The following is a 25,903-nucleotide window of genomic DNA, read 5'->3' on the forward strand; positions in this document are numbered from 1 at the left end:
GTGGGTAGAAGCAGGTCTAATTCCCTTTAATGTCTTGTAGACTTTTCTAGAGTAGTGGAGAAGGCTTATTCTTTTATAAATCCTGGCTCTGCCAATTAGTGTGAAACCTAAGACAGGCATTTTACTCCTCTGGAACTCTGCATGTGTTTTCATCTCTCGGAAAGGGATAGCAGTAGTACCTACTTTTCAGGCTTGTAGAGGGAATTAGAGATAACATTAAAAACACTGCTCTGGTTATCTTGCTGTGTAATAAACCACCCCAAAACTCAGTGGCTTCAAACAACCTTTATTTTGCTTCCAACTCTGTAAATTGGGCCAGATCCAGCTGAGACAGCTGGTGTGCTCCACTCAGCATCAGCTGGGGCAGCTCAAATGATTGGGGCTAGGATCACCTGAAGGCTCACTTACATGTTTGGTGGTTGACTGTGGCTGTCAGCTGGGACCACTAGAGCTGCTGCTGGAACACTTAGACATGGAGGCTTACAGCTTACACATGGCCTCTCCATGTGGCCTGAGCGTCCTCACAAGATGATGGCTGGATTCCAAGGGCGAGTGTCCAGAGAGAGAACAAGAGAGCCAGATATAATTGCTGTATTGCCTTTCCTAACCTAGCCTCGGAGTCAGCATCAGTTCTGCCATGTGCCACATTCTGTTCCTTAAAAAGGAGTCACTAAGGCTGGCCTGTATTTAAGGGAAAGGGACTTAGTCTCCACCTTTACATGGGAGGAGTGTCAAAGAATTTTGGGCATGTTTTAAATCTACCACAAGCCATACAGGAAAATCAGTGCTCAAGGCATTTTAGTTATGATTGTGGCTTGGAACTAATTTCTTGAGCCCTCTGTTCTAGTTGGAGCTTACTCTTCCACTAGGCTCTTCTTTAATGTCTTGTAGAACTCTGGGCTCACTTCTTACCTGTGCTTGTAAAAGAAGACAGTTACTATCTAGGAACAAAAGGTAAACTTCTTTCACCTGTGCTATACAAAAGCTGGATGCTTATAAATTCTTTTCATTGTAGCTTTTTGAATGTTATTCTTGGCAGGAATGATAATTTGTATTCTAAATGCCCCCTTTTGCAACCAATAATCAATTTTCAAATAGTTTGAGAAACCCCTTTGAGAGCAAGAGAGAAAATGATTTATTCTGGTTCTTTACTAAACATTTGTAATTTCTTGGTTTAGGTTCAAATCATTGGTTCAAAGTTTGGCATAAGGAGACTCAAAGGTTCAGTCAGTTGGGGAAGCTGGCAGTCCAAGAACAGTAGAGAAGCAAAAGAAAATATTAGAAACCTATGAATTATGAGATCACTTGTGAGGGCTTAAGGCCAGGCCATGACCTTCAGCAGCCTCATCCCAGATTAGGATTGCCCCTCTCTGAATGGGCTTTTTCCTACTAAGTTTTTCTTCCTCCAAGAGTAGTCAATCCTTAGTTCCAAGAAGCCAGTATTTGAATAGTTTTACAGGTTAAGGACTGGAAAGACAGAAGTTATTAATGAACTTCCAGAAGACCACATAGCAAATTATTTGCAGAGTCTAGACCTGTTCTGGTACTTCATATCTTTGATTTTATATATGGGAAGTACTTAATACAGATCCTGACACCAAATAAGGGCTACTGCACTAGTTTTTCTATACTGTTATGGTATCTAATAATCTTTCCTGACAGGACTAATTAATTTTATTATAACTCAAATGGAAATACCTTTCATCCCTTCGTAGTCAAAGCGGACGGTGGTAAATGCACATGACCAGAAGAAAACATCAGCGAATTAGCTCAAGTCATCTAGAAAGAATGCTTATTGATGTATGCTAAATATGTCAATTTATATAATTATATAAAAGTACTTAGGCTAATTTTACAGTAAGTAAATGTTAGCGTTAATTAGGACTTTGGAACTTACCGAATTATTTTAAAACTACTTGGCCACATAAGTTCAGAATCGCCCCTAAAAGGTTGGTTCTGGTCTGTGAAAGTAGTTCTTTTTAAACGTTTTAATTACAAAACTTAACATGTAGAAAATGGAGAAAAAAATACAAATTACCTATGTTTCCAATCCTGAGACACCCAAGTTATTTTTCCTTATGTTTTTAACGCAAAATCTTTAAAGCATTTAAATGTATACTAGCTTTTGCTCTCCGCCAGAAATCTCATATGCTTTCAAATGTTTTACCAAGCACAGGAGAAGGGTGTATCAAAACATCCCACTTACCCTCCTCCACCTCAATTTGTCAAAGATTATCAGAGTGGACCCAAATTAAAGAAAAAATTTAACAACAATTAAGGCTTATTATATATAAAAGGAAGGGTTATAAGAAGAGATCAATCTGGGATAATTCTAATTCGGGGGCTGTGGGACTTCCCCCCTTCAAGTCCAGGTTGTGGCAACCTCCCCCATCCACGCGTGGGTGCACCCTACCCCACGGGTTCCGGCTTGCAGACCCCGGGAACCAAAAGCGAGAGGAGGAAGGGAGGATTTTGGTCTGCGTCCGCCGCCTCCGGATATCCCTGGTGCTTGGTCGCAGGAGGCGCAAGTGGGGGATCCGCCTCGGAAGAGCTCCCACTCCTCTCACCTATCGGGAGTAGTAGGAAGCTGAGCTCCGAGCGATGACTGCCTAGACAGCTTTCATCCGCGCGCCTCCGGGCCAGCGGTCCCTGCGCCCGCTCGGCCGCGGCCAGAGGGAGGCGTGCCACCTGCCCGATTGAGGCTGCGCGAGCTCCAGGGTTTGGGGGCGGCGTCCTCTGCGCGCGCCGCGTCGCCATGGAGACGGGGGCGGGGCCGGCGCGGGACTGGCGTCTAGAGGCGCGCTGAGGCGGGCGCGGGCCGCAGGAGTCCTGGCCGTGTCGGCAGGCTTCCGCCGAGACTGCTCCCAGCGCCAGGCCCGAGTGCTCGGCTTCTCCAAGTACGAGGCCCGGCCCGATCGCCCCCAGCTTCTGAGTGGCTTGGCCTTTTTGGCTGTGAGCCGGCAGCGAGCTTGGGTTCTCCCCCCACCGCCCCAGCTGGGCCTGGTGACTCGCCTGTCCGAGCCTCGGCTTCCTCCTGCTCTGGAACTGCAGGTGATGCTGCCTACCCACCGGGCTGTGGTGCGGGGTCGGAGGACACTCGGGAAGAAGGGGCATCACGGCGCTCCGAGGCCACAGTCCCCACCCGCGCGGCGCTCCAGTGGTTTCTGTTGGTCGCTTCTCCTCCCCGGCACCGGGGGCGCAGCATCCTCCCGCGCATCTGGTGAGCCCCAGGCCGGTGCAAGGGTGCAAATCAGGGGTTTCGGCTTCCCTGCTGCGTGGCCCGACGGGTGTATGTCTGACCTCAGTGGGCCGCATCTCAGGGGCTAACGTAGCAAACAGGCCATGAAGCCTCTCCCCGCGGGAGAGGGTTGCCGCGTTTTTATTTTACAGGAGGCTGTTCACATTTCTCGTAAACAGGTGTGGAGACGTGTAGTAAATATTTGTTTACTGATATTGGGAATTTGGGTACGGGCGTACCTCATTTTATTGCACTTAGCAGAGGTTTGTGGCAACCCTGCTTAGTGTAGCCATTTTTCCAACAGCATGTGCTCACTTTGTGTCTCTATCACAGCTTGGTAATTCCGTAATATTTCAAACTTTTATTATTATATCTGTTATGGTGATCTATGATTAGTGATCTCTGATTACTATTGTAATTGTTTTGGGGTGCCCCAAACTGCACCCATATAAGACCTGGAACTTAATGGTAATTGTATGTTCTGACTGCTCCACCGACCAGCTGTTTCCGCTCTTCCTCACCTAGGGCCTCCCTATTCCTTTAAACACAACAATATTCAAAGTTGGCCAATTAATAGTCCCACAATGGCCTTTGAGTGTTCAAGTGAATGGAAGAGTTGCACATCTCTCACTTTAAGTCAAAAGCTGGAAATCATTAAGCTTAGTGAGGAAGGCACATTGAAAGCCACGCTAGGCCAGTTGCACTGAACAGTTAGCCAAGTTGTGAACGCAAAGGAAAAGTTGTTGAAGGAAATTAGAAGTGCTACTCCAGGCAGGGCGAGGTGGCTTAAGATTTTATTTTAGGCCTCACCACCTATGACCTGTGGCCCCCACGTCAGGATATCCCATCTTTTGAGCCAGACCAATATAAAACTTCCATGTATTGATTTCTAATTTTGTCTACCTAAAATGTACCCCTGCTTTTAGAAACCTTGGCTTGTAAGCCATCAGGGAGTTGGAGTTTTAAGCGTTAGCTGCCTGGTCTCCTTCCATGGCGTCATGCAATAAAAATGTCTTTTTCTCCTGCTGTAACTCTCGGCTTCAGTGTCTGGCTTTGCTGCACTGGGTGAGCAGACCCCAGTTTGGTTCAGTAACAGGGGTCACTGGGAGCTCTATTTTGAATAACGCTGTCTGTTTAAAGAAAAACTCTAGACAAATTTAACGACGTTTAATTGAGCAAAGAATGGTTCAAGAATCGGGCAGAGAACCCATAAAGGAGTTCAGATTGACTCCATGACAGCCACAATAGGAGTTTCCGGTAGGAGGTCAAAGACCTGGGAAATTTCCTCAGGTGGTGGTGATGAATATCTTTTTGTTTACTCTTGAATGAAGCAATTTTCTCAATTTCTTTTGGAATCTTCTTAGTGCCTTTGGAAGTAAATGTCCTATTCGATTTGTCTGGTTCTAAAACCAGCTTATTGCAATTGTGCATGCAGATAAATTATTTTAGGCATTTCAAAAGACCCACATTTTGGCCATGGGTGCTTAAGATCACCCCGGGTTAGGCGGGTCCACTTTCTAGGAGAGCATGCCTCATTAGAGTTGTGTATAAACCCAGCTGGTGTTTAACTATTAATAATAGGAGTTGGGGCTGGGTGAGGTGGCTCATTCCTGTAATCCTAGCACTCTGGGAGACTGAGGCAGGAGGATCGCTTGAGCTCAGGAGTTCCAGACCAGCCTGAGCAAGAGTGAGACCCCGTTCCTACTAAAAATAGAAAAAATTAGCCAGGCGTGGTGGTGTGCACCTATAGTCCCAGCTATTCAGGAGGCTGAGACAGGAGGATCACTTGAGCCCAGGAGTTTGAGGTTGCTGTGAGTGAGGCTGATGCCACACCACTCTAGCCCGGGCAACAGGGCAAGACTCTGTCTCAAAAAAAAAAAAAAGGAGTTGGTAACAAATGAAAAATCAAGACTGAATTTCAAACAATAGGAAAGTAGCTACAATTTTTAAAGTATGCTATGTAAAATAAGACCACCAGTGCTAAACTGCCACGGATCCTTACTGCCAGGAGACAACAGCAGCAAAACGGAAGTTCTATGCGAAGCTCCTTGCCTGACATTACCTAAACCTCAACCTCTGATCATCAGGCAGAGGAAGAAAAGGCAGTTTTTTTTCCTGTAACCCAAATCTGTGACCCACAGGGTTAAGATGAAAAACCTATGTTCTAGAAAGGGAAGGTTTGAAAGAACAGCTCAAGCAAAGTCTAGACCTTCAACCAAAGAGTGGGATAGGCCTGGGTTTTTCAGTAGGACTCACTACTTTACATCCAACAGTTTCTCTTGGAATCGGAACACAGGGCGGTTCAGGGCTGACTAGGCACAGAGTCTGGGAGGAATGCTGGATGGTTGGGGGGTGGGTTGCTCTGAATCCTGCCTGCTCCACTACAAATGTTGACTTAAAAGGAAGAGGCTGAGGCACAAAACATAATTTAAAGAGTTTGCTTGAGCCAAAGCAAAGACACCTGCCCAGAAGACTCAATCTCAAGTAACCTTGAATATGAGCACCATTTGGCCTTTGTTGCAAGCAGGTTCTTAAAGGCAAAAAAAGGGGAACAGGGAGTGAGCTGATACAAAGTTGTTTGTCAAGAATCCTCATTGGTTTACAGAAATAACATTGATTAGTGATTGGCTATGCCTTGTTAAGGTGTAGGGTGTGGGTTATACTATATGGTGTCCCATTATTAGGTTAATTTATAGCTATCTGTGGCAATAGCAAGCAGTTTCAAAAGATGAATGAATAGCTCGAAGTCTCAAAGTGGGGAGTAGGGTGATTGCTATCTTTTTTTGGCAACCAGGCCTGTTCTGTTGCCTGGACTAGAGAGCAGTGGCATTATCAAAGCTCATGGCAACCTTAAACTGCTAGACTCAAGTGATCCTCTTGCCTCAGACTCCTCAGTAGCTGGGATTACAGATACATGCCACCACACCCAGCTAATTTTTCTGTTTTTTTTTTTTTGTAGAGATGGGATCTGGCTCTTGCTCAGGCTGGTCTCAAACTCGTGGCCTCAAGTGATCTTCCTGCCTTGGCCTCCCAAAATGCTAGGATTGTAGGCATGAACCACCATGCCTGGCCACCGTTGTCTTTTTTTAATGTCTCTCTGGGCCTGATAATTTTAAAGGACTTGCATTTCTCAGAGAAAAGTTCTTTTTTCTCATGAAAGGGAGATCTTGAGCTTTTTCTCCTTGCGTATTTAGTCTACCCTGACACTTGGCCTTGGTGCAGGACCTCTTAAATGAGGATTTGCATCCTTTAGTTTTGAGAAACTCCTTATACCTTTTATAATTTCTTCCTCTTTCAGTTGCTCATATTTCTCTTTCTGGAATTCCTGCTAGTTAATATGTCTGATCCCCTGGATTGAGCCTCTATTTTTGAGCCTTGTTTCCTATTTCTTTTTGTCTTTTTTTCCCTTCCTATTTCTTGAACATTTCCTTAACTTTACATCAGCCACATTCTAATGTTTTGGCTATCCTATTTGTTTCTTGTTCTTCTTTTGTTTTCTTTGGAATAATATCCTGATTTTATTCTATAGATATAGTCTCTTATTTCTCTGAGAAAAGTTAACTATAGAATGTTCCTTTTGTTGTTGTTGGGTTTTTCTTGTGTTCCCCACATTGTCTTTGTTTCCTCCGTAATTAAAAAAAAATTTTTTTATTAAAAATTTTAAGACATCGGCCAGGCGCGGTGGCTCACGCCTGTAATCCTAGCACTCTGGGAGGCCGAGGCGGGTGGATCACTCGAGGTCAGGAGTTCGAGACCAGCCTGAGCAAGAGTGAGACCCCGTCTCTACTAAAAATAGAAACAAATTATCTGGCCAACTAAAATATATATATAGAAAAAATTATCCGGGCATGGTGGCACATGCCTGTAGTCCCAGCTACTGCGGAGGCTGAGGCAGGAGGATTGCTTAAGCCCAGGAGTTTGAGGTTGCTGTGAGCTAGGCTGACGCCACGGCACTCACTCTAGCCTGGGCAACAGAGCGAGACTCTGTCTCAAAAAAAAAAAAAAAAAAATTTAAGACATCATCCATTATCAAAAACTGTGACCTATCAATTATTGAACTCAAGAACCGTCTTGTTTCATCTACACCTCTGCCCACTCTACTCTCAATGTAGTATTTTAGTTTTGGTTTTAATTTTGAAATATTTTCAATCTTATGGAAAAGTTACAAAAATGATACAGAGAACTTCCGTATACCTTTAGCCACATTTATCACTTTGTAACTTTTTTGCTTGTTTATCATTTTGTCAATGATGGTTGCAAAATGAAGGTTTTCCAGCTCTACCACTTCTTCCACATTTCTCTGTAGACATTCTACATGAGGATGAGCCCTCTCTACTCCTCTATCTGTTCATCTCTTTATTGTTTACCTGTACTCATGAATTCCTATTTTATTTAATGTGTTATTTATTATTTTGGTGCTCAAGTCTATCATATTTTATCTGTGTAGCAGTGGAAGAAAGGCTTAGTATGAGTAGCTCCATTTTGCTTCTGACCGCCTGCAGTGATATTTAGGTTAAAAGCTTCTGCTTAGGTCTCTGCAGATAGGCCAGCTAATTATAGGAAGAATTTAGTTTGTAGTTCAACTCGAGAAGAAAGATGATAACTGTCCCTTTCCCAAAACTGACTGCCCAGGAGATAAGAAAAGTATGCACACAAGTAACAGTGCTGTGTCAGAGATCTATAGGTGCATCGTGACCTGACCTCTTCATCCAGACTTAACTGACCAAAAGCGAAGAAGTTTTACAACCTCCGCAAATTCTCACTGATGCCCAGATATGTCTTTGGCCCTTGGTTACCTCTTGTAACCCTCCACTTAATATAAAAAGGAGCCTAAATTTCCAACAAAGGATGGTTCTTTAGGACATTACTGTCTTTTCAGTTTGCTGGCTGTGTGAATGCAAGTTGCTCTCCTTGCCCCAACACTGTGTCTCTTGACTTACTGGCCGTCCTGTGGCAAGTGTTACGAGCTTGGACTCGGTTGCCATCTGTTAAGTTTTTCCGTATAGATCTGTATAAGCTACAGTGTTTTTTTGAAAAAAACATAACCACAACTCCATTATCACAAGAAACAAATAATTTCCTAACTCATCTAAAAAATTTTAAGTTTATTTACCCTTGTTTACCCAGGAAAAAAAATTAAATTTAAAAAATATTTAAAGCTTAAATTTTCCTGATTGTTTTGTGCGTTTTTTTTTTTTTTGTTATTGTTGTTTAACAGTTGATTTTTAGTTTGTTAAAATCAAGATCCAAACTAGGTCTGTATGTTGCATCTGGTTGATATGTCTCATAAGTCTCTATTAACGTATAGGTTTTCCCCACTTTCCTTTGCAGTTTATTGAAGGAATTGAGTCATTTGTCCTATAAAGTTTCCTACATCATCTTGATTTAGCTGGTTGCATTTTTATTTTTCCCTGGTATTTGTTTTAAGTTTGTGTAGTAGGTCCTCAAATAATGTGGTTTTTTTCAACATAATTTTGTTACAATGATGAGAAAAAAAAATTGATTCCTGCCAGAGCCACAGTATGTGTGGAGTTTGCCCATTTTCTCCCCATGTCTGCGTGGGTTTTCTGTGGCACTTTGGTTTTCTCCCACATCCTAAAGATATGCCTGTTATGTTCATTGGCGTGTCTAAATTGTCCCCATCTGAGTGAGTGTGGGTGTGTGTGAGTGAGTGCACCCCATGACGCAGTGCCATCCTGTCCAGGGTGGGTTCCTGCCTTGTACCCTGAGCTACTGGCAGAGGCTCTGGCTACCCTCAACCCTGAACTGGAATAAGTGGGTAAATAACTAAATCTTACTTGTTTTTATTAATCTTTCTTGAATGTATATATTCGCATTTATTTCAATGTTTAATTTTGGAAATATTTGGATCTTTATTTAGAAGTTTGATGTTTTTGTGACAAGAAATATATCATAGGAACTTAACTCTTGTTTATATCAATTAGCCTAAAATAGATTTTGTTATATGTCTTTTGCTTAAAGTCGCAGTTTCCAGGAACCTATCCATGATGTTAAGTGAGGACTTACTGTACTTAGTTCTAGATAAGGCTTGATGATAATCAGCTTCAATTTTTTGGCAAGATTACATCACAAATGGTGGCATGTCCCCAGAGTCCTTTGTTGGGTTTATTTTGATCTCTTTTCTTTTTTTGTTGAAGGACTTTTCCAAATGTTCTGTGATTCTTGACTGTCCTATACTTAAGTGTCAGCAACTGAGAAATTAGTTGGAAGCTCCTAGTGTCTGAGCAAGACTTGTGAGTTTATGAGCTTTATTTTAGGGTAATCTAGGAACAAGCCTGCTTTTTCATTGATAGGGGTGAGGCACAGATACCAGAATCTCAAGGTCTTTTGGTTTTAGCATCTTCTGAGACTTTTCCAGTCTTCTGCCTGAGAGGTACCAGTCTAGCTGCCAGAATTCTGGAGGCAGGGCCGGGTTGGAAGGAGATCTGGGGCTCCAGTTGCTTTCTGTATGGTCTTTCGTTCAATCCCCTCATTTGTGGCCTGTGGCTTCAGTTATGGGAACCTTTCCTTATTTCTTTTAGTTCTGAGCTCTTCTGGAATTCTGTGTGGCCTGCTTTCCTTTGTTATCCCACTCTGAAGACTTTTACTTCCTCAAATCTGTTAGGTCAGTTCATTTTCCTTTCTTCTTGCAAAAATCTGTGGAAATCTCTCATTTCTAATGATCTCTTCTCCCATCTCTTTGACTTTATAATTTGAACCTTTTTAACCTTTACTGTTACCTTAGCAGGTCAATCTACATGTTTAACTGGGAGTCAGCAACTAATTATGTTTATTTTTCCTGGGCTGTCTTTTGTATTTGATTATGTGTATTCCAATTTAGAAGCAAGTTCATGTTCATACATATCCTTATTCAGAGCAAACCTACATCCTAGTCTTTCCACTATTTATCTATCTTATCTGTGGGGTTACAGACATTGTTTTAGATGCGGGAGATACAGTGGTGAGGAGATCAGATACAACTCCTGTTTTCATGGAACTTATTAATATATTGCAGTAGGAAAGGAAGACGTGTACATGTAGTTAGAATATTGGTACAGAGTGTATAACAAAAGGGAGTCCTTGACCATCCAGGACATTCCACAGAATCATTATAACAAGACATGAACCCAAAGCAGTGACCCATTTATTATAGCAGTATTTCACCAAAAATGTCTATTTGAATCCTCCTTTGATATGATTTATTTACAGAAACTAATGATGACCTACGTTACTTGGAATGTGGTATCAGAAAGAGTAGGTCTAGGACATAGGTTTGGTGTCAGTAAGGACTATTCATTCTGTATGGATAAACTCTTTTCTGGCTAATTCCTTCTCTGATTGTCATTGAAATATGTGACCTTGATTATAAAGGTGACATCATTCTTTTAGAATGAATATCTCATTAAAAATGCATCATAATTTCTGAGCGTAGGATATGTTCACCCCTTAACCTGCCTCCACCATGTGCTTAAACGTTATTCCTCTGTCTTACTACTTGTATTAGTTTCCTAGGGCTGCTGTAATAAAATACCACAAACTGGGTGGCTTAAAACAATAGAAGTTTATTCTTTCACAGTTCTGGAAATTAGAAGTCTGAAATCAAGGTGTCATCCTCTCTCTGAAGGCTCAGGGGAGTATCTGTTCCATGACTTTCTCTTAGCTTCTAGTGTTGCCAGCATTCCTTGGCTTGTAGACATATCGGTCTGATCTCTCTGCCTCTGCCATCACATGGCATTCTTCTCTTTATGTGTATCTGTTCCTGTGTCTCTTCTCTTTTTAAGGACACCAGTCATGTTGGTTTAAGGGTCCACCTTACTCCCGTGTGACCTCATCTTAGTTTACATGTTAATTACATCTATAAAGACCCTGCTTCCATATCTGCAAAGACCCTGTTTCCAAATAAGGTCATTCACAGGTAGCAGCGGTTAGGACTTCCGCATATCTTTTTGGGGAACACAGTTCAGCCCATGACACTACTATTCTTTGCACTAAGAAATAAAGACCATGTTATTTATTCAGTTCATAATGAATATTTTTGGTAGAAATGATCACCAATTGAAAATGAAAAATGTACACAGTAATATCTACTGCTGACTAAAAACTTCCTGAAGATTCTTATAGATAACATTTACAACCATAAAAATTAATCTAGGGAAAAAATAAGAAATCTTGGCCTAGTACTACTGGTGTTTTGTTTTCTCTTTCTATTTCTTTTTTGTTTTAAATTTTTTTGTTTTTCTTTTCTTTCCTTTTTTTTTTTTTTTTTAACCGTCTATTTAACCAGATGAATGGTGTTTTTGTGAAAGGAAGTTGAAGGTGTTGAAGCATCTGGACACCTTTTGAGTATGGCTCGCTTTCCTCTCAGTTTCCTTTTATAGAAAATAACTGTTTTTGTTTGTTTGTTTGTTTGTTTTTAAATGAGACACAGTCTCACTCTGTTGCCTGGGCTAGAGTGCTGTGGCATCAGCCTAGCTCATGCCAACCTCAAACTCCTGGGCTCAAGAGATCCTCCTGCTTCAGCCTCCTGAGTAGCTGGGACTATGGGTGTGCATCACCATACCACACAATGCTCATGACCTTGAGCAATCCTCTTTCCTTGGCCTCCCAGAGTGCTAGGATTGCAGGTGTGAGCCACCACACCTGGCCGAAAATAACTTTTTAACAATGCAATTTAAAAATAATATTTTAAGGCTGGGCTTGGTGGCTCACAGCAGCACTTTGGGAGGCCAAGGTGGGAGAAATTTGAGACCAGCCTGGGCAACATAGTGAGATCCCATCTCTACAAAAAATTTAAAAATTAGCCAGGTGTGGTACATGCCTGTAGTCCCAGCTACTCTGGAGGCTGAGAAGGGAGGATTGCTTGAGCTTGGGAGTTGAAGGTTGGAGTGAGCTATTATGGTGCCACTGTACTTCAGCCTGGGTGACAGAGTGACCCTGTCTCTAAAAACAAACTAAAAAACTCCACAAAAACCTAAAAAAAACTAAAAATAATATTTTGGTTCAGGGACTTTCCATGTTAATCTAGTGTTGAGTTAACAGGGAGGGAGGAGCAGGAGACTAGGAGCTGGCGTGTAGCTGTTTAGAATCATGTCTCCTAAGAGGCTGGAGATAATTTACTTTAATTTCTCTTTCCCCTCATTTTTCTTGTAGTTAGAAGGGGAAGATAAAAGACTGTTTGATTCATGAAGAATCTGGTTACTAAGAAGTGCCTATCAAGCCACTGGTTGAATTTCTATGAAAAAGTGATTAAGCAGAGAATGGAGAGGAAGGTTGATTCCAGGTGAGTGATGGGACTTGACAAAGATAACTGAAAGATGGTCCATATAAAAGTCTGCAAATGTTTGTGAAAATAATATATTAACAATAAATACATAAATAGATTTTCTAAGCCATGAGTGATGAGGTAGAAACTATTGGTAAGGGTTTTTAAGTCATTAATATTTTGAGTTTCTCATCCATAAGAAAATGCACATTTCATGCATTATGTTACAGCCAAAAACTGTTTTGAATGTGTGGAAATATCTATCATTAAAGTTTTGATTTTGAGCAGAAGTGAGGATGATTTTCCTGAGGTTACAAGTTATGTCATCAAGGTTGGCTGGCTCTCATGTCTTACCCCTATTCTTTTTTTTTTTTCTTTTGAGATAAAGTCTTGCTCTGTCACCCTAGGTAGAGTGCAATGGCACCATCATAGCTCACTGCAACCTCCAACTCCTAGGCTCAAGTGATCCGCCTCCCTCAGCCTCCCAAGTAGCTGGGACTACAGGTGGATGCCATCACACCCAGCTAATTCTTTCTGGTTTTGTTAGAGATGGGGTCTCACTCTTGCTCAGGCTGGTTTCAAATTCCTGACCTCTAGCTATCCTCCTGCCTCAGCCTCCCAGAGTGCTAGGATTACAGGGATAAGCCACCACACCTGGCCATCTGTCCCCTACTTTTGATCATGGTTGCTTTCAGCCTGCATTACGGTTCTTTTGATTCCAAATAGCAAAATCCAACTCTGGCTAGCCTAGGCAAAAAGAAAGAATTTATAAGAAAGAGACTAAGATGTTAGCTCTGTGAACTGACAAGCTTCAGACCTACAGGGGTGGGCATATGACTCACAGCTGGCCAGCTATGAGTATCCCCCACTGCCCTAGACACAGCGATTGGTTCAGGGGTGGGCAGGTGACCTCATAGGACCAATCAGAGATTTTTCACTAAGGCTGAGACAGTCACTTAGAGGCCCACCCAATGCTGAGAGTGCTGTGACAGCAGTTGCAGTCTCCACCAGGCAGAGGCCACAGGGAGCCTGTGCTGTCGGAGGTAAGCATGTCAGCACACCGGGAGAAGCGGGGAAACCTTACAGTGTTATGACACCAGTTCTAGTTCTGGAGACTGGTTTACAATCCTTCCAAAGTAAATGAGCTAGGAAATCACCTCTTTGTGCTCAATATCTTCTTCAATTTAACACTTCAGATCTAATTTCCACACTCATCTGCATCCAGGGCCCTCTGATTTCCTGGTGGGTTTGGCCCATAGAGGTCCTGGCAGGAGATAGGAAGGAGGGAAGAGAGTGAGGCTGAGGTGTTTATAGCCTTGGCTTCCACCTTGCAAGATACCTTGAGTTGGCTGTCTCTCCACTGAAGCTCACAGCACTTCCTGATGTTTGCTGACTCTGCATGACTCCCCTGCTCGGTTCTGGTAGTTGTTCCATCCCCTTATCCCTTTGCGCCTAGAGGTGGTCCAGCTTCTACTTAGCTTCAAGTTCCTGCACTGGTCCTTGTGGTTCCTCTATGCTCAAACCTTTGTAAATGTGCCATTTTTCAAATTATCCTATTTTTAGTATGTCATCTGTTTTCCTTGTGACCTTTGGGAGTTTTTATCATGAATGGTGTTAGATTTTTATCAAATGGTTTTTCTACATCTATTGAAATGATCGTGTGGTGTTTGTTCTTCTATTAATAGGGTATATTACATAAATTGATTTCTGGATGTTAAACCATCAGCCTTGTTTTCCTTAGATAAATCCTACTTGGTCATGGTGTTTACATGGTATATAGTTTTTATATGCTATTGGATTTGATTGCCAGTATTTTTTGAGAATTTTTGTGTCTATAGTCATGAAAGATATTGTGTTTTTTTTTTAATTTGGATGATAGCTTCGCCTTGGTATGATGGTGACACTGGCCTCAGAATGAATTTGGAAATGTTTCTTTCTCCTTTATTTTCTGGAAGAGTTTGTGGAGTATTGTTGTCATTTATTTTTAAATGTTTGATAGAATTCATCAGTGAAGCCATCTGGACCTGGACTTTTCTTTGTAGGAAAAATTTTAATTACTGATTCAATTTCTTTACTTGTTAGAGGTCTGTTCAGTTTCCATTTTTTTCTGAGTCAGTTTAGGTAATTTGTGTTTTTCTGGAAATTTTTCCATTTCATTTCAGTTATCTAATTTATTGGCATAAAGTTAATTGTATTCCCTTATAATTCTTTTAATTTATGAAGGGTCCATGGTAAAGTCCTCTTTTTCATTCCTAATTTTGGTGATCTATGTCTTCTCTCTTTTTTTTTCCTTGGTTTATTTAGGTAAAGGCTTATCAGTTTTGTTGAGGGACCCTTACTGTTATACTGTTTTTTTTAAGCTAATTTGAGTTGGGTTGCTATTGCTTGTAACTTAGGGTGCTACTGGTATATAGAAGTTTCTTCTGAAGTCTCCTGGGCCTTGGGGTAGGTAGGAGCCAGGGCAGTTCGAGGGACTTATTCAGCAGGTATATGGACCCTTCTTTCCCATCAGTGCCGTCTTTGTGCTCCAGCCCCCAGGAACTCCTGTGCAGGTCTGTGTCTCAGCTCAAAGTTTAGTCTTGGGAGAATGGATCTTGTTGGTCCAGCGTGTGTCTGTTTTCTCCCCCTTCTTTAATTAACTGGGCTTTGGAGGAAGGTCAGGGAGTTCAAGCATAGCTGCTGAGGTCCTGCCTCTGTTGATAAGCAAAGTTCTCACAGAGGAGGGAATCCTGGTAAGCTGAACCAACACCCTGACAGTGTTTATCACATGGTCCACAAAGGACTCTTAAGGCCTGCTGTATTTCATCTTCTGAAGCAGATTAACTGTGGCTTTAATATGAAGCTATGTGGCCTCTAACTCTGGCATAGTTTCTACAAATACCTCGCTGCTTTAGGTTGGGGAGCTTGAGAAGGAAATGTATTTCCTTTAAAAAAATGAAGTTAAATATAATGCAGGTACAGAAAGGTACATAAAATGTATGGTTTAATATATCATTTTTGAAACAAGCATGTAACCATCACCCAGGTAAAGAGACAGTACGTTATCAATACCTCAGAAGCCCACTTTGTGTCTTGTTTCCCAATCACACCCTCTCCTACTTTCCTAGAGTCAACCACCATCCTACCTTTAATGGTAATCATGTTCTCAAATTTCTTTTTATTTTTACCAATTAAGTATATATTCCTAAACAATACAGTTTAGTTTTGCCTTTTTGCCTTAAATAAGTGCAATTGTATGTATTCTTTTGTGTCTTGATTCTTTCTTTTAAAGTTTTGGGATTCTTTCATGTTGTGTAGAATATAGTTTGTTCATTTTCCTTGCTCTGTAATACTACATGGTAAGATACTCGTTTGTTTATCCATTCTGCTGATGGCATTTGGACTGTTTCCAAATTTTTGGACTGTTTCCAGTTTTTGAATGCCATGAAATTCTTTTATTATGTATCGAAAAATTATAGTTGTATGTATTTATGGGGTACAAAGTGATGTTATGATTTTTAATACAATGCAGAATGATTAAATCTAATGTATCAATAACCTCAAATATTTGACTTTTTTTGTGATGAGAACCTTGGAGATAAACAGTACTTGGCTCTTAGGTATATTAACCATCCCGTGCAGTAGATATTAAAAAAAAAATCAAACTTATTCCTCCTAACTGAGGCTTTATACCCTTTAATTGTCATCTTCCCATTCCTCCTACCCCTAGCCTTTGGTAGCCAACATTCTGCTCTCTGCTGCTATGAGTTTAATTGTTTCAGATTCCACACATCAGTGAGAACATGTAGTATTTGTCTTTCTGTGTTTTGCTTATTTCACTTAACGTACTATTCTCCATTTCAATCCATGTTGTCAAAAATAACAAAGTTTTTTCCTTTTTTAAGGCCGAATAGTATCCCATTGTGCATATATACCATATTTTCATGGACACTTAGGTTGATTCCATAACTTGGCTATTGTGAATAGTGTGCTGGTGAGTGTGGGTGTGTAGCCATCTCTTTGTAATACTGATTTTAAATCTTTCAGGTAGATACTCAGAAGTGGGAGTGCTGGATCAATATGACCATTGTCATATGCATAGTGTGGCGCACAGTGGTTCTCAAATTTGAGCCTGCATAAGAATCCCCTGGAGGACTTGGTGAACAGATTGCTGGGCTCTCCCCTCAAATTTGGTAAATTTGGGGTGAGGCCCAACAATCTGTATTTCTAGTAAGTTCCCCAGTGATGGTGATCCTGTTGGTTTAGGGAATCATACTTTGATAACAATTGTTTTAGGGTCTACACACTTGGAAATAGGTTGTGGGTCAAAGGGTATGAGAACAGACTATATACTGTATATATTTTTGTATATTGACTTTGTATACAACAGTCTTGCTAGACTCTCTTACAAAGTTAAGTAACTAACCTGTGGATTTTGTGGGGTTTTCTGCATGCACAATCATATCATATGCAAAATGACACTTTAATTCCACCTTTCCAATCCTTATGACTATAATTTCTTTTTCTTGCTTTACTATGCCAGTCAAAACCTCCAGGACAGTGTTTAATAAAAGTGATATTGATCCTACTTGTCATGTTCCTAATCGCAAAGGAAAGCCATCAGTGTTTCACCTTAAGTGTGGTATCTTCTATAAGTTTTTTGTAGACATCCCTTCTCCCATTATGGCTTCCCCTTTCTTCCTAGTTTGCTAAGATATTTTATTATGAATATATATTGAATTTTTTTACCAACTATTCTCCTCATCTATTGATAATCATATGATTCTTCATTAAGTTGATTTTCTAATACTTTCCCTTTCTGGAATTAATCCTTGGTCATGTTATATTATCCTTTTTCTAGGTTGCTGACTTAAATTAGCTGATATTTTATTTAGATTTTTACATCTGTGTTCATTAGGGAGATTGTTGTGTAATTTTCCTTTTTTAAAATGTCCTTTTCAGGTTTTGTGTAATGGTTATGGCTGGTCTCATAAAACCACTTGGGTTTATGTAGATTTGCAGTGGTTAGTGTTCCTTTTTTTTTTTTTTTTTAATTCCCTGAAAGAGTTATATGAGATTGGCATGAGTATTCCTTAAATTTTGGTAGAATTTGACAGCAAGACCATCTAGGCCTAGAGTTTACTTTGTGTGAAGATTTTCATTGCTGTTTAATTTTATTAAAGGTTGTTGAACTATTCACGTTTTACATTTCTCTTACTATCAATTTAGATCAGTTTTGTTTTTGTAGGCATTTATCCATTTTACCAACATCTTCAAATTTATTTGTATCAAGTTGTTTTTAACATCTTCTTAGGCTCTGTAGTGATGTCTCCTCCCACCCCCAATATTGGTTTATTTGGCTTTCTCTCTTCTTGATCAGTTTTACTGGCTGTCAACTTTATTCATCTTTTTGAAGAACCAACTTGGATCTTCTCTGTTATGTTTGTTTTCCGCTTTTGCTAAAACGAACATAGCAGGCCTGAGGCTGCTGTTCTTAGAAAGTCCTGCTTTCAAGGTTGGTCCTTGGCTGGTGTCAGCAACTTAGATTTCGGGAGAGTTCCCACCATTCCCTAACTCATAAGAGCAGTTAACTGTGCCTACACTGTGCAACCAGTGTTGTTTGTGCTGAACACTTGCTTTCCCTCTGGGAGTCTGGAATTTTGGGATGTGTTAGGCAGAGGGTGCCTAGATGACCAGCCCCCAATAAAAACTTTGGGTACTGAGTCTGTAATAAGCTTCCTTGGTAGACAGTGCTTCCCATTTGTTGTCACGATTCGATACTGGAGGAATTAAGCGTGTTCTATGATTCCACTGGGAGGAGACTCTTGGAAACTTGAACCTGATTTCTGCCAGACTTTGCTCCATGTCCCTTTCCCCTTTGCGGATTTTACTTTGTTTCTTTTTGCTGTAATAAATCATAGCCGTGAGTACAACTATATGCTGAATCTTGAGTTCTTGTATGTAGTGAATCACTGAACCTAGGGGTGGTCATTGGGATGCCCGACATACCAGCGCATTAATTTCTGCTCTTTATTATTTTCTTTTATATTCTTTAGGTTTGATTTGTTCTTTTTCTTCTTAAGATGGATATATAGCTCACTGATTTTCATTCTTAATTCTTTTATAATATATGCATTTAGTGCTATATATTTTCCTGTAAGTGTGGCTGTAGTTGCATTCCATATATTGGTATGTAGTGTTTTTACTATCATGTGAACATAGTCACTAATTCCCATTATGATTTTTGTCTTTGATCTGTATTTTAGATATGTATTTCTTGATTTGCAAATATGTGAGGATTTTCTAATTATCTTTAAGTTATTCATTTCTACTTAATTGCAATATTATCAATGAATATACTGTGTATAATTTTAGGTGTTTGAAATATTTTAGAACTTGCATTGTGTCCCAGTACATAATTATATTAGTTTTTATTTGGATAGTTTATTTCCATATATCCTTTTTTCTTATAAAATTTTTTATTGATAAATATAACACAAATACAGAGAATAGCATAAAACAAGGGGCACTTTAGTGAATTATTATAAGGCAAATACCTTTATAACTACCACCTGTAAAACAAAGGTAGAACCTTGCCAGTCATTCCTGAACCTTCTTCAAACACAAGTGCCTGCCCTGCAGAGAGTAACTACTCTCTTCAATGGTAATTACTTTCTCAGTTTTATTCGTGGTTTTATCACCCAACTGTGTATTCCTAAGGACTATAGTTTAGCTTATGGGTTTTTTAAGCAGGATTATAAGCTATTTTTATTGCTTTCCTTACAGTTATCAACATTTTTCAGATTTTCTAAAATGGTCCTATATTGCTTTTTTGAAAAAAATAGTTTTATTGAGGCAGGGCACAGTGGCTCAGGCCTGTAATCCTAGCATTCTGGGAGGCAGAGGTGGGAGGATTGCTTGAGCTCAGGAGTTCGAGACCAGCCTGAGCAAGAGTGAGACCCCATCTCTCCTAAAAATAGAAAAATTAGCTGGGTGCCATGGCATGGGCCTGTAGTCCCAGCTACTCGGGAGGCTGAGGCAGGAGACTTGCTTGAGTCCAGGAGTTTGAGGTTGCTGTGAGCTACGATGACACCACCGCACTCTACCTGGAGCAATAGAGTGAGACTTTGTCCCCCCTCCCAAAAAAATAGCTTTATTGAGATATATAATAATTCATGTACCATATGATTTACCCATTTGAAGTGTGCAATTCAATGGGCTTTCATTATATTCATGGAGGGTTTTGTTTTGATTTTTAGTTTGGGATGTGACCTTTATTGACTTATCCACCAGAGTGGAACTAATGTCTGTATGAAACCCAATGGTTATTACTATAACTTGTGCCTCACAATTAAAATCCAAACATTTTTTTTTAAAGTCCATTCAATCAAAACCCACCACTTTGCAATCAATAGCTTCGTTGAAGCTGCAGTGACACTTCAATATGGTTGACTGGAATGCAGAAATTTGGTTGGTTAGAGAACTAATTAAACATCCAACTTGTGCAAATATAATCACAAAAAGGCAAAATTGTGTTTTTCACAGAGATACAGTCCACTGGAATCACGAACACTGGACAGCTGTTAGAGTATTTAGAGACCCGAGATAATAAGAAATCCAAGCATTCCTCAGGCAGCCTTCTGTTGTCCTTTCTTCCCAGTCAGAGACTTGTGGATGTGTGCAATGACACACCGCCAGCAACTGTAGCCTTGATGAGAGAGTCCAGTTCTTCATCTCCATGAATAGCAAGTTGTAAGTGATGAGGGGTAATAGCTTTACCTTTAAGTCTTTTGATGCATCTCCTGTCAGTTCAAACACCTCTGCAGTGAGGTACTCCAGGATGGCTGTGCTGTGCACGGCGCCCCCACATTTATGAGTGGTCATCCTAGATTTCATGTATCGATGAGTATGGCCTCCTGGGAACTGCAAGCTGGCTCTCTGCAAGCAGTGGGAAACCACCTTTGTCCTTGCTTTTCCGAAGTCCTTCCAAGCCTTACTGCCAGCCATTTCAAATTCCACTGAAGCTCACACAAGCAAGGCAGAGGAAGGGCTAGTCAGACACATGACGAGATCCCACCACCTACTCTTTCATTGAACTGCAATTCAAACTGCTCACAGGTCTTTTTTTAATTGCGATAAAATATACATAACATGAATTTATTGTTTGAAACATTTTTAAGTGTACAATTTAGTGGCATCAGGTACATTCACAATGTTGCGTTAACCATCACCAGTATCCATACTGAAAACTTTTTCATCATCCCACACAGAAACTCTATCCATTAAATGGAAACTCCTCATTTCCCTTGTCCCACTCCTTTATAACCTTTGTTACACTTTCTGTATCCATAAATTTGCCTATTCTAGGTATTTCAAATAAGTGGAATCATATACTATTTTTCATTTTATGCCTGGTATTGCTTTTATAATAATAAAATAAACATTTTTGAAGCAGAAAGTTCGGGCTATGAGATACATATCTCAGTGTTGTGATAGGTAATTATTTGGCCCTTATGATCGTCCATGATTCTTTGTATTCCTTCTACTGCCAGTAAATACAGTTGCACTTTGTTTTTATAATGTAATTTCATGTATAGACTGTCCTGTTAAGGAGGGCCATTTATAAATGACCAGTATTTGGCCAGGGTCTCACCCATCTTCAGTATAAATGGATAAATTGGTGATGTTATAGTTTACAAATCAGAAACCATTCTCCTAAATCAGGAAAAAAAATCCAGTTTTAATCGTCAAGTTAAGACCCAAATTCAATATACATATAAATAATATAAATGGTTCCTTTTAGAGACAGGGTCTTGCCCGGTTGCCCAGGCTGGAGTGCAATGGTGTGATCATAGCTCACTGCAGCCTTAGAACTTTTGGGCTCACAGGATCCTCCCACCTCAGCCTCCTGAGTAGCTGGAACTACAGGTGTATGTCACTATGCCTAGCTAATTTTTCTTATTTTTATAGAGATGGAATCTCTCTGTGTTTCCAAGCCTGGTCCAGAACTCCTGGCCTCAAGCAGTCCTTTTGCCTCAGCCTCCCAAAGTGCTGGGTTACAGGCACATGCCACTGCATCTGGCCGTATGTTGTGGTTCTATAAATTTATTCTGTGAAGCTGAGCCTGAGGGCAAGCCAGTCTGTCAGCAGAAAATCTTAGAAATCTTAGAATTTAAGTATCTGAATAGTAAACCCTGTGTAATGTTATTTCCATTTATAGATAAGGAAACTGAGGGTAGGGAGCATAATGTGATTTGCCATAGACTTTATAATTCCTAATCCTTGGAAACAGGTTTTGTTTTTTACTTCAAATCTTGATGTATTTCTACTGTTCTGCTCTTTAGTTGCCAGTTATAAATGCTCTTTGTAGATTATACAAGTAAGTGACTATAAGGCTGGTGGCAGGCACCCCTCCCCTCCCTAATGGAAAAAGAAGAAGCCCACGAGACCTGCCAAGGACAATGCCTGCAAGGCCCAGCTAAGTTAAAGGACAACCACACCTGGATGGTTACCCTGATAAGAGTCTCAGTTCCTAGAGTCCACACATACCACAGGCCCCTCCTATTTCTCAATACCCACCCTAAAACTGCAATGGAAAATTCCTTGCTCTCCCCACCATAAATCTTCCTGCCAAAGAAACCCCTAACCCCAGCCCTAAAAACATATATAAACCCACTCAGACTTCTGGGCGATGTGACTTCTCAGGTCTGTCTCTCTCTTCCAGGACCTGAGAATCTCGCCTGGGCCCCTCTCTCTTGGGACCCGTTACCCTCACCCAGGAGCGCCCCAATAAAGCCTCTTTACTTATCCCTTTCAACTCTGCTCGTCTTTCTTTCTCTGGCGCTGGCCAATCCAAAAAACCTTACATTTGGTGCTGAAACCCGGGAGGGTGCTTTGACTTTCGGCTGCGCCGCCCCTCCCGTAGACTCCAATCCAAAAAACCTTACAGTGACCTTCATATTAAACCTAAGTGGCACAGTAATACACTATGGCAAGGATTACTGTTTTTGAAGACCAGACTGGCAGAGCTTTTGCTGCCCTTGCAGAAGCCACCAGAGTCAAATCAACAGTGCTTAGTTTTCTGGCAAATTGCACATGGCTGATTTTGTCTAAGAAACTAAATAAGGTGAGCTGATCAGTTGCCATAGCTACTGAGGGTGGAGGTGGTGAGGCAGAGGCAGACCCACTGATCTCCATATGTGGAGAAGAGTGGATTTCTTTTTTATTATTATTATTTTAAAGGCTAGTGTGAAATGAAGCAGTGGGAGTAGAGAAGGAATAAAGGAATCTGTAACTGGTTGTGATCAATTATTTGTAAACACCACTGCACTCAGACCAGCCATGGAGTAGATTTTTTTTAATCCATGGATTTCTCTTCCATCTTCCCCCCCTTGAAATTGATTTTTTGGGAATCAATTGTCTTACAGCACTTCCCACAATCTGTATTTTACTGGTTGCATTCCTGTGTGCATTTTTTCAATTCTTTCTTAAAACATTTATTTTTAATTTATTAATCAGTCCCATTTGTTTATTTTTACTTTTGTTGCCTATGCTTTTGAGGTCTTATTCATAGAATCTTTTCACAGACCAATGTCCTGAAGTGTTTCCCCTATGATTTCCTCTAGCAGTTTTATAGTTTAGGGTCTTACATTTAGGTCGTTGATCCATTTTGAGTTGATTTTTGTATAGGGTGAGAGAGTGGGGGTCTAGTTTCATTCTTCTGCATATCGATATCCAGTTTTCCTAGCACCGCTTATTAAAGAGACTGTTCTTTCCCCAATGAGTGTTTTTGGTGCCTTTGCCCCAAAATCCAAAAATCAGTTTACTGCAGATATGTGGACTAATTTCTAGATTCTCTGTTCTATTGGTCTATTTGTCTCTTTTTGTGCCAGTACCATGCTATTTTGGTTACTGTAGCTTTTTAGTATATTTTGAAGTCTGGTAATCTGTTGTCCTCACGTTTGTTCTTTTTGCTCAGGATTGCTTTGACTATTTGGGGGTGTTTTGTGTTTCCATACAAATTTTAAGGTTTTTTTACCTTATGTGAAGAATGTCATTGGTGTTTTGATAGGGCCTATTTGATAGGCCATTTTAGTGTATTCCTTTGTCCTCTGTCCTCAGTCTTTTTCTGCAAATTGGTAATTGGATCTAGAGACTTAATCAGATTTAAGTTTGATTTTTTGGGGGGAGGGGAGAGCACAAGATAACTTTATAGAACCATAGCAATAGGCTGGGCGTGGTGGCTCACGCCTGTAATCAATCCTAGCACTCTGGGAGGCCGAAGCAGGAGGACTGTTTGAGCTCAGGAGTTCGAGACCAGCCTGAACAAGAGCGAGACCCTGGTCTCTACTAACAACAGAAAGAAAATTAGCTGGACAACTAAAAATATATAGAAAAAATTAGCCGGGCATGGTGGTGCATGCCTGTAGTCCCAGCTACTCAGGAGGCTGAGGCAGTAGGAACGTTTGAGCCCAGGAGTTTGAGGTTGCTGTGAGCTAGGTTGATGCCATGGTACTCTAGCCTGGGCAACAGAGTGAGACTCTGTCTCAAAAAAAAACAAAAAAACCAAAAAAGCATAGCAATGAACAGGACTAGACTCAGATATGATACTGATGTTGGGACTATCAGACAGGGAATTTTTAATAATTATGTTAATTGTTATTAAAATAATTTGGTATATGCTTGCTCTATTAATTACTGAGGGTGTGTTAAGATCTCCCACTATTAAGATTTGCCTATTTCTTCTTGTAATTCAGTGTTTAGCTTTATATATTTTGAGCTTTTAAGCTTTATATATTTATATGTTATTTGGCTGCATACAAATATTAATACATAATTGCTAATTTGCCTGGAAATTCAACTTTTCATCATTATGAATAGACCATCTTTATTTCTAGTAATGCTTTTTGCCATAAAACCTATTTTTATCTGATATTAAAGTAGCTGTATTGGTTTTCTCTTGGTCTTTATTTGCATGGTGAATATTTTCCTCATCCTTTTACTTTAAAAACTTTCTGTATCCTTATATGTTAGGTGTGTCTGTTGCAAACAGCATGTGGCTAGATTCTGCTTTACAGTCCATTCTGGCAATCTTTAATTGGAGCATCTAAGTCATTTGTATTTAAAGTAATTTCTGGCTGGGCACGGTGGCTCACGCCTGTAATCCTAGCGCTCTGGGAGGCCGAGGGGGGAGGATTGTTTGAGCTCAGGAGTTCGAGACCAGCCTGAGCAAGAGTGAGACCCCGTCTCTACTAAAAATCGAAAGAAATTATATGGACAGCTAAAAATATATAGAGAAAAAATTAGCCAGGCATGGTGGTGCATGCCTGTAGTCCCAGCTACTCAGGAGGCTGAGGCAGAAGGATTGCTTGAGCCCAGGAGTCTGAGGTTGCTGTGAGCTAGGCTGACGCCACGGCACCCTAGCCCAGGCAAGAGAGTGAGACTCTGTCTCAAAAACAATAAAATAAAATAAAGTAATTTATGATACATATGTAGGTTTAAATTTACATTCTGATTTTGTGCTTTTTATTTGTCCTACCTGTTCTTGTTTCTTTTCTTGCCCACTTTTGAGGTGTATATTTTTTATGATTCCCATTTTCTTCTTCCTAATTAGCTTGGAAGTTATATACTCTTTCTGTTCTTTTGGTGGTTACCTTGGGCATTAAAACATGCCTCTTTACCATATTGAAATTAGTATTAATTATTATTCTTGATATCCTCTGAGACAGTTTAGAAATCTTACAACATTTTAACTTTATCCTATTCCTGATTTATATCTCTCCTAGCTCTTACATTTAATTCTTTTTCAAATCTCCTACATCACTTTTTTTCTAGATCATATTTTTTAATTGTAAAATATATAATAACATAAAATTTTCCCATTTTAACCATTTTTATGTGTGCAATTCAGTGGCACACAAGTATATTCACGATGTTGTCACCGCTATCTGCTTCCAGAACTTTATCATCTCTAACAGAAACTCTGTACCCATCAAACAATAACAACTCCCCATTCCTCTCTTCTCCACGCCCCTGGTAACCTCTGTTTTACTTTGTTTCTATGAATTTATGTATTATAAGTACCTCATATGAATAAATAGAATTATATGATATTTGTCCTTTTGTGTCTGGCTTATTTCATTTAGCATGTTTTCAAGGTTCATACATGTTATAGCATATATTCTTTTTTATGGCTGAATGATATTCCATTCATGGCTATACCACATTTTGTTGTTTCATTCGTCTGTCGATAGACATTTGGTTGTATTCATTTTTTGGCTGTTGTGAATAATGCTTCTACTTCCCTTTTTATGCCACCTGATGACCCTGCCTATATCCTCTTAGTCAGAATTTCATTTCAGAAGTTGGTAGAAGGGGAGCCTGAGGAATGTAGTGTTTATTCTGGGCAGCTGTATACCTAGCTA

The 25,903-nt window shown here is 40.2% G+C and overlaps 1 protein-coding gene and 1 pseudogene across 12 annotated transcripts in view; one reads left to right on the top strand and one right to left on the bottom strand.

The window, feature by feature from the left end:
- Nucleotides 1–2,968: 2,968 nt before the first annotated feature.
- SFI1 (SFI1 centrin binding protein) overlaps nucleotides 2,969–25,903 on the top strand; it is an 88,000-nt gene continuing 65,065 nt past the window's right edge. For 10 of the 12 annotated variants that reach the window (XM_045534514.1, XM_045534517.1, XM_045534521.1 and 7 more), the window contains exons 1-2: nucleotides 3,138–3,220; nucleotides 12,389–12,518. In XM_045534514.1, coding sequence (XP_045390470.1) covers nucleotides 12,421–12,518 — 98 coding nt within the window. In that variant the 5' untranslated portion in view covers nucleotides 3,138–3,220; nucleotides 12,389–12,420. Of the gene's footprint in view, nucleotides 3,052–3,137; nucleotides 3,221–12,388; nucleotides 12,519–25,903 lie in introns of those variants that run through there. The other 2 variants (XM_045534515.1, XM_045534516.1) reach the window with 2 other exon arrangements.
- LOC123625871 lies at nucleotides 20,108–20,486 on the bottom strand (annotated as a pseudogene).

The sequence above is a fragment of the Lemur catta genome, chromosome 21 (assembly GCF_020740605.2).
Source record: "Lemur catta isolate mLemCat1 chromosome 21, mLemCat1.pri, whole genome shotgun sequence".
NCBI classification, from domain to species: domain Eukaryota; kingdom Metazoa; phylum Chordata; class Mammalia; order Primates; family Lemuridae; genus Lemur; species Lemur catta.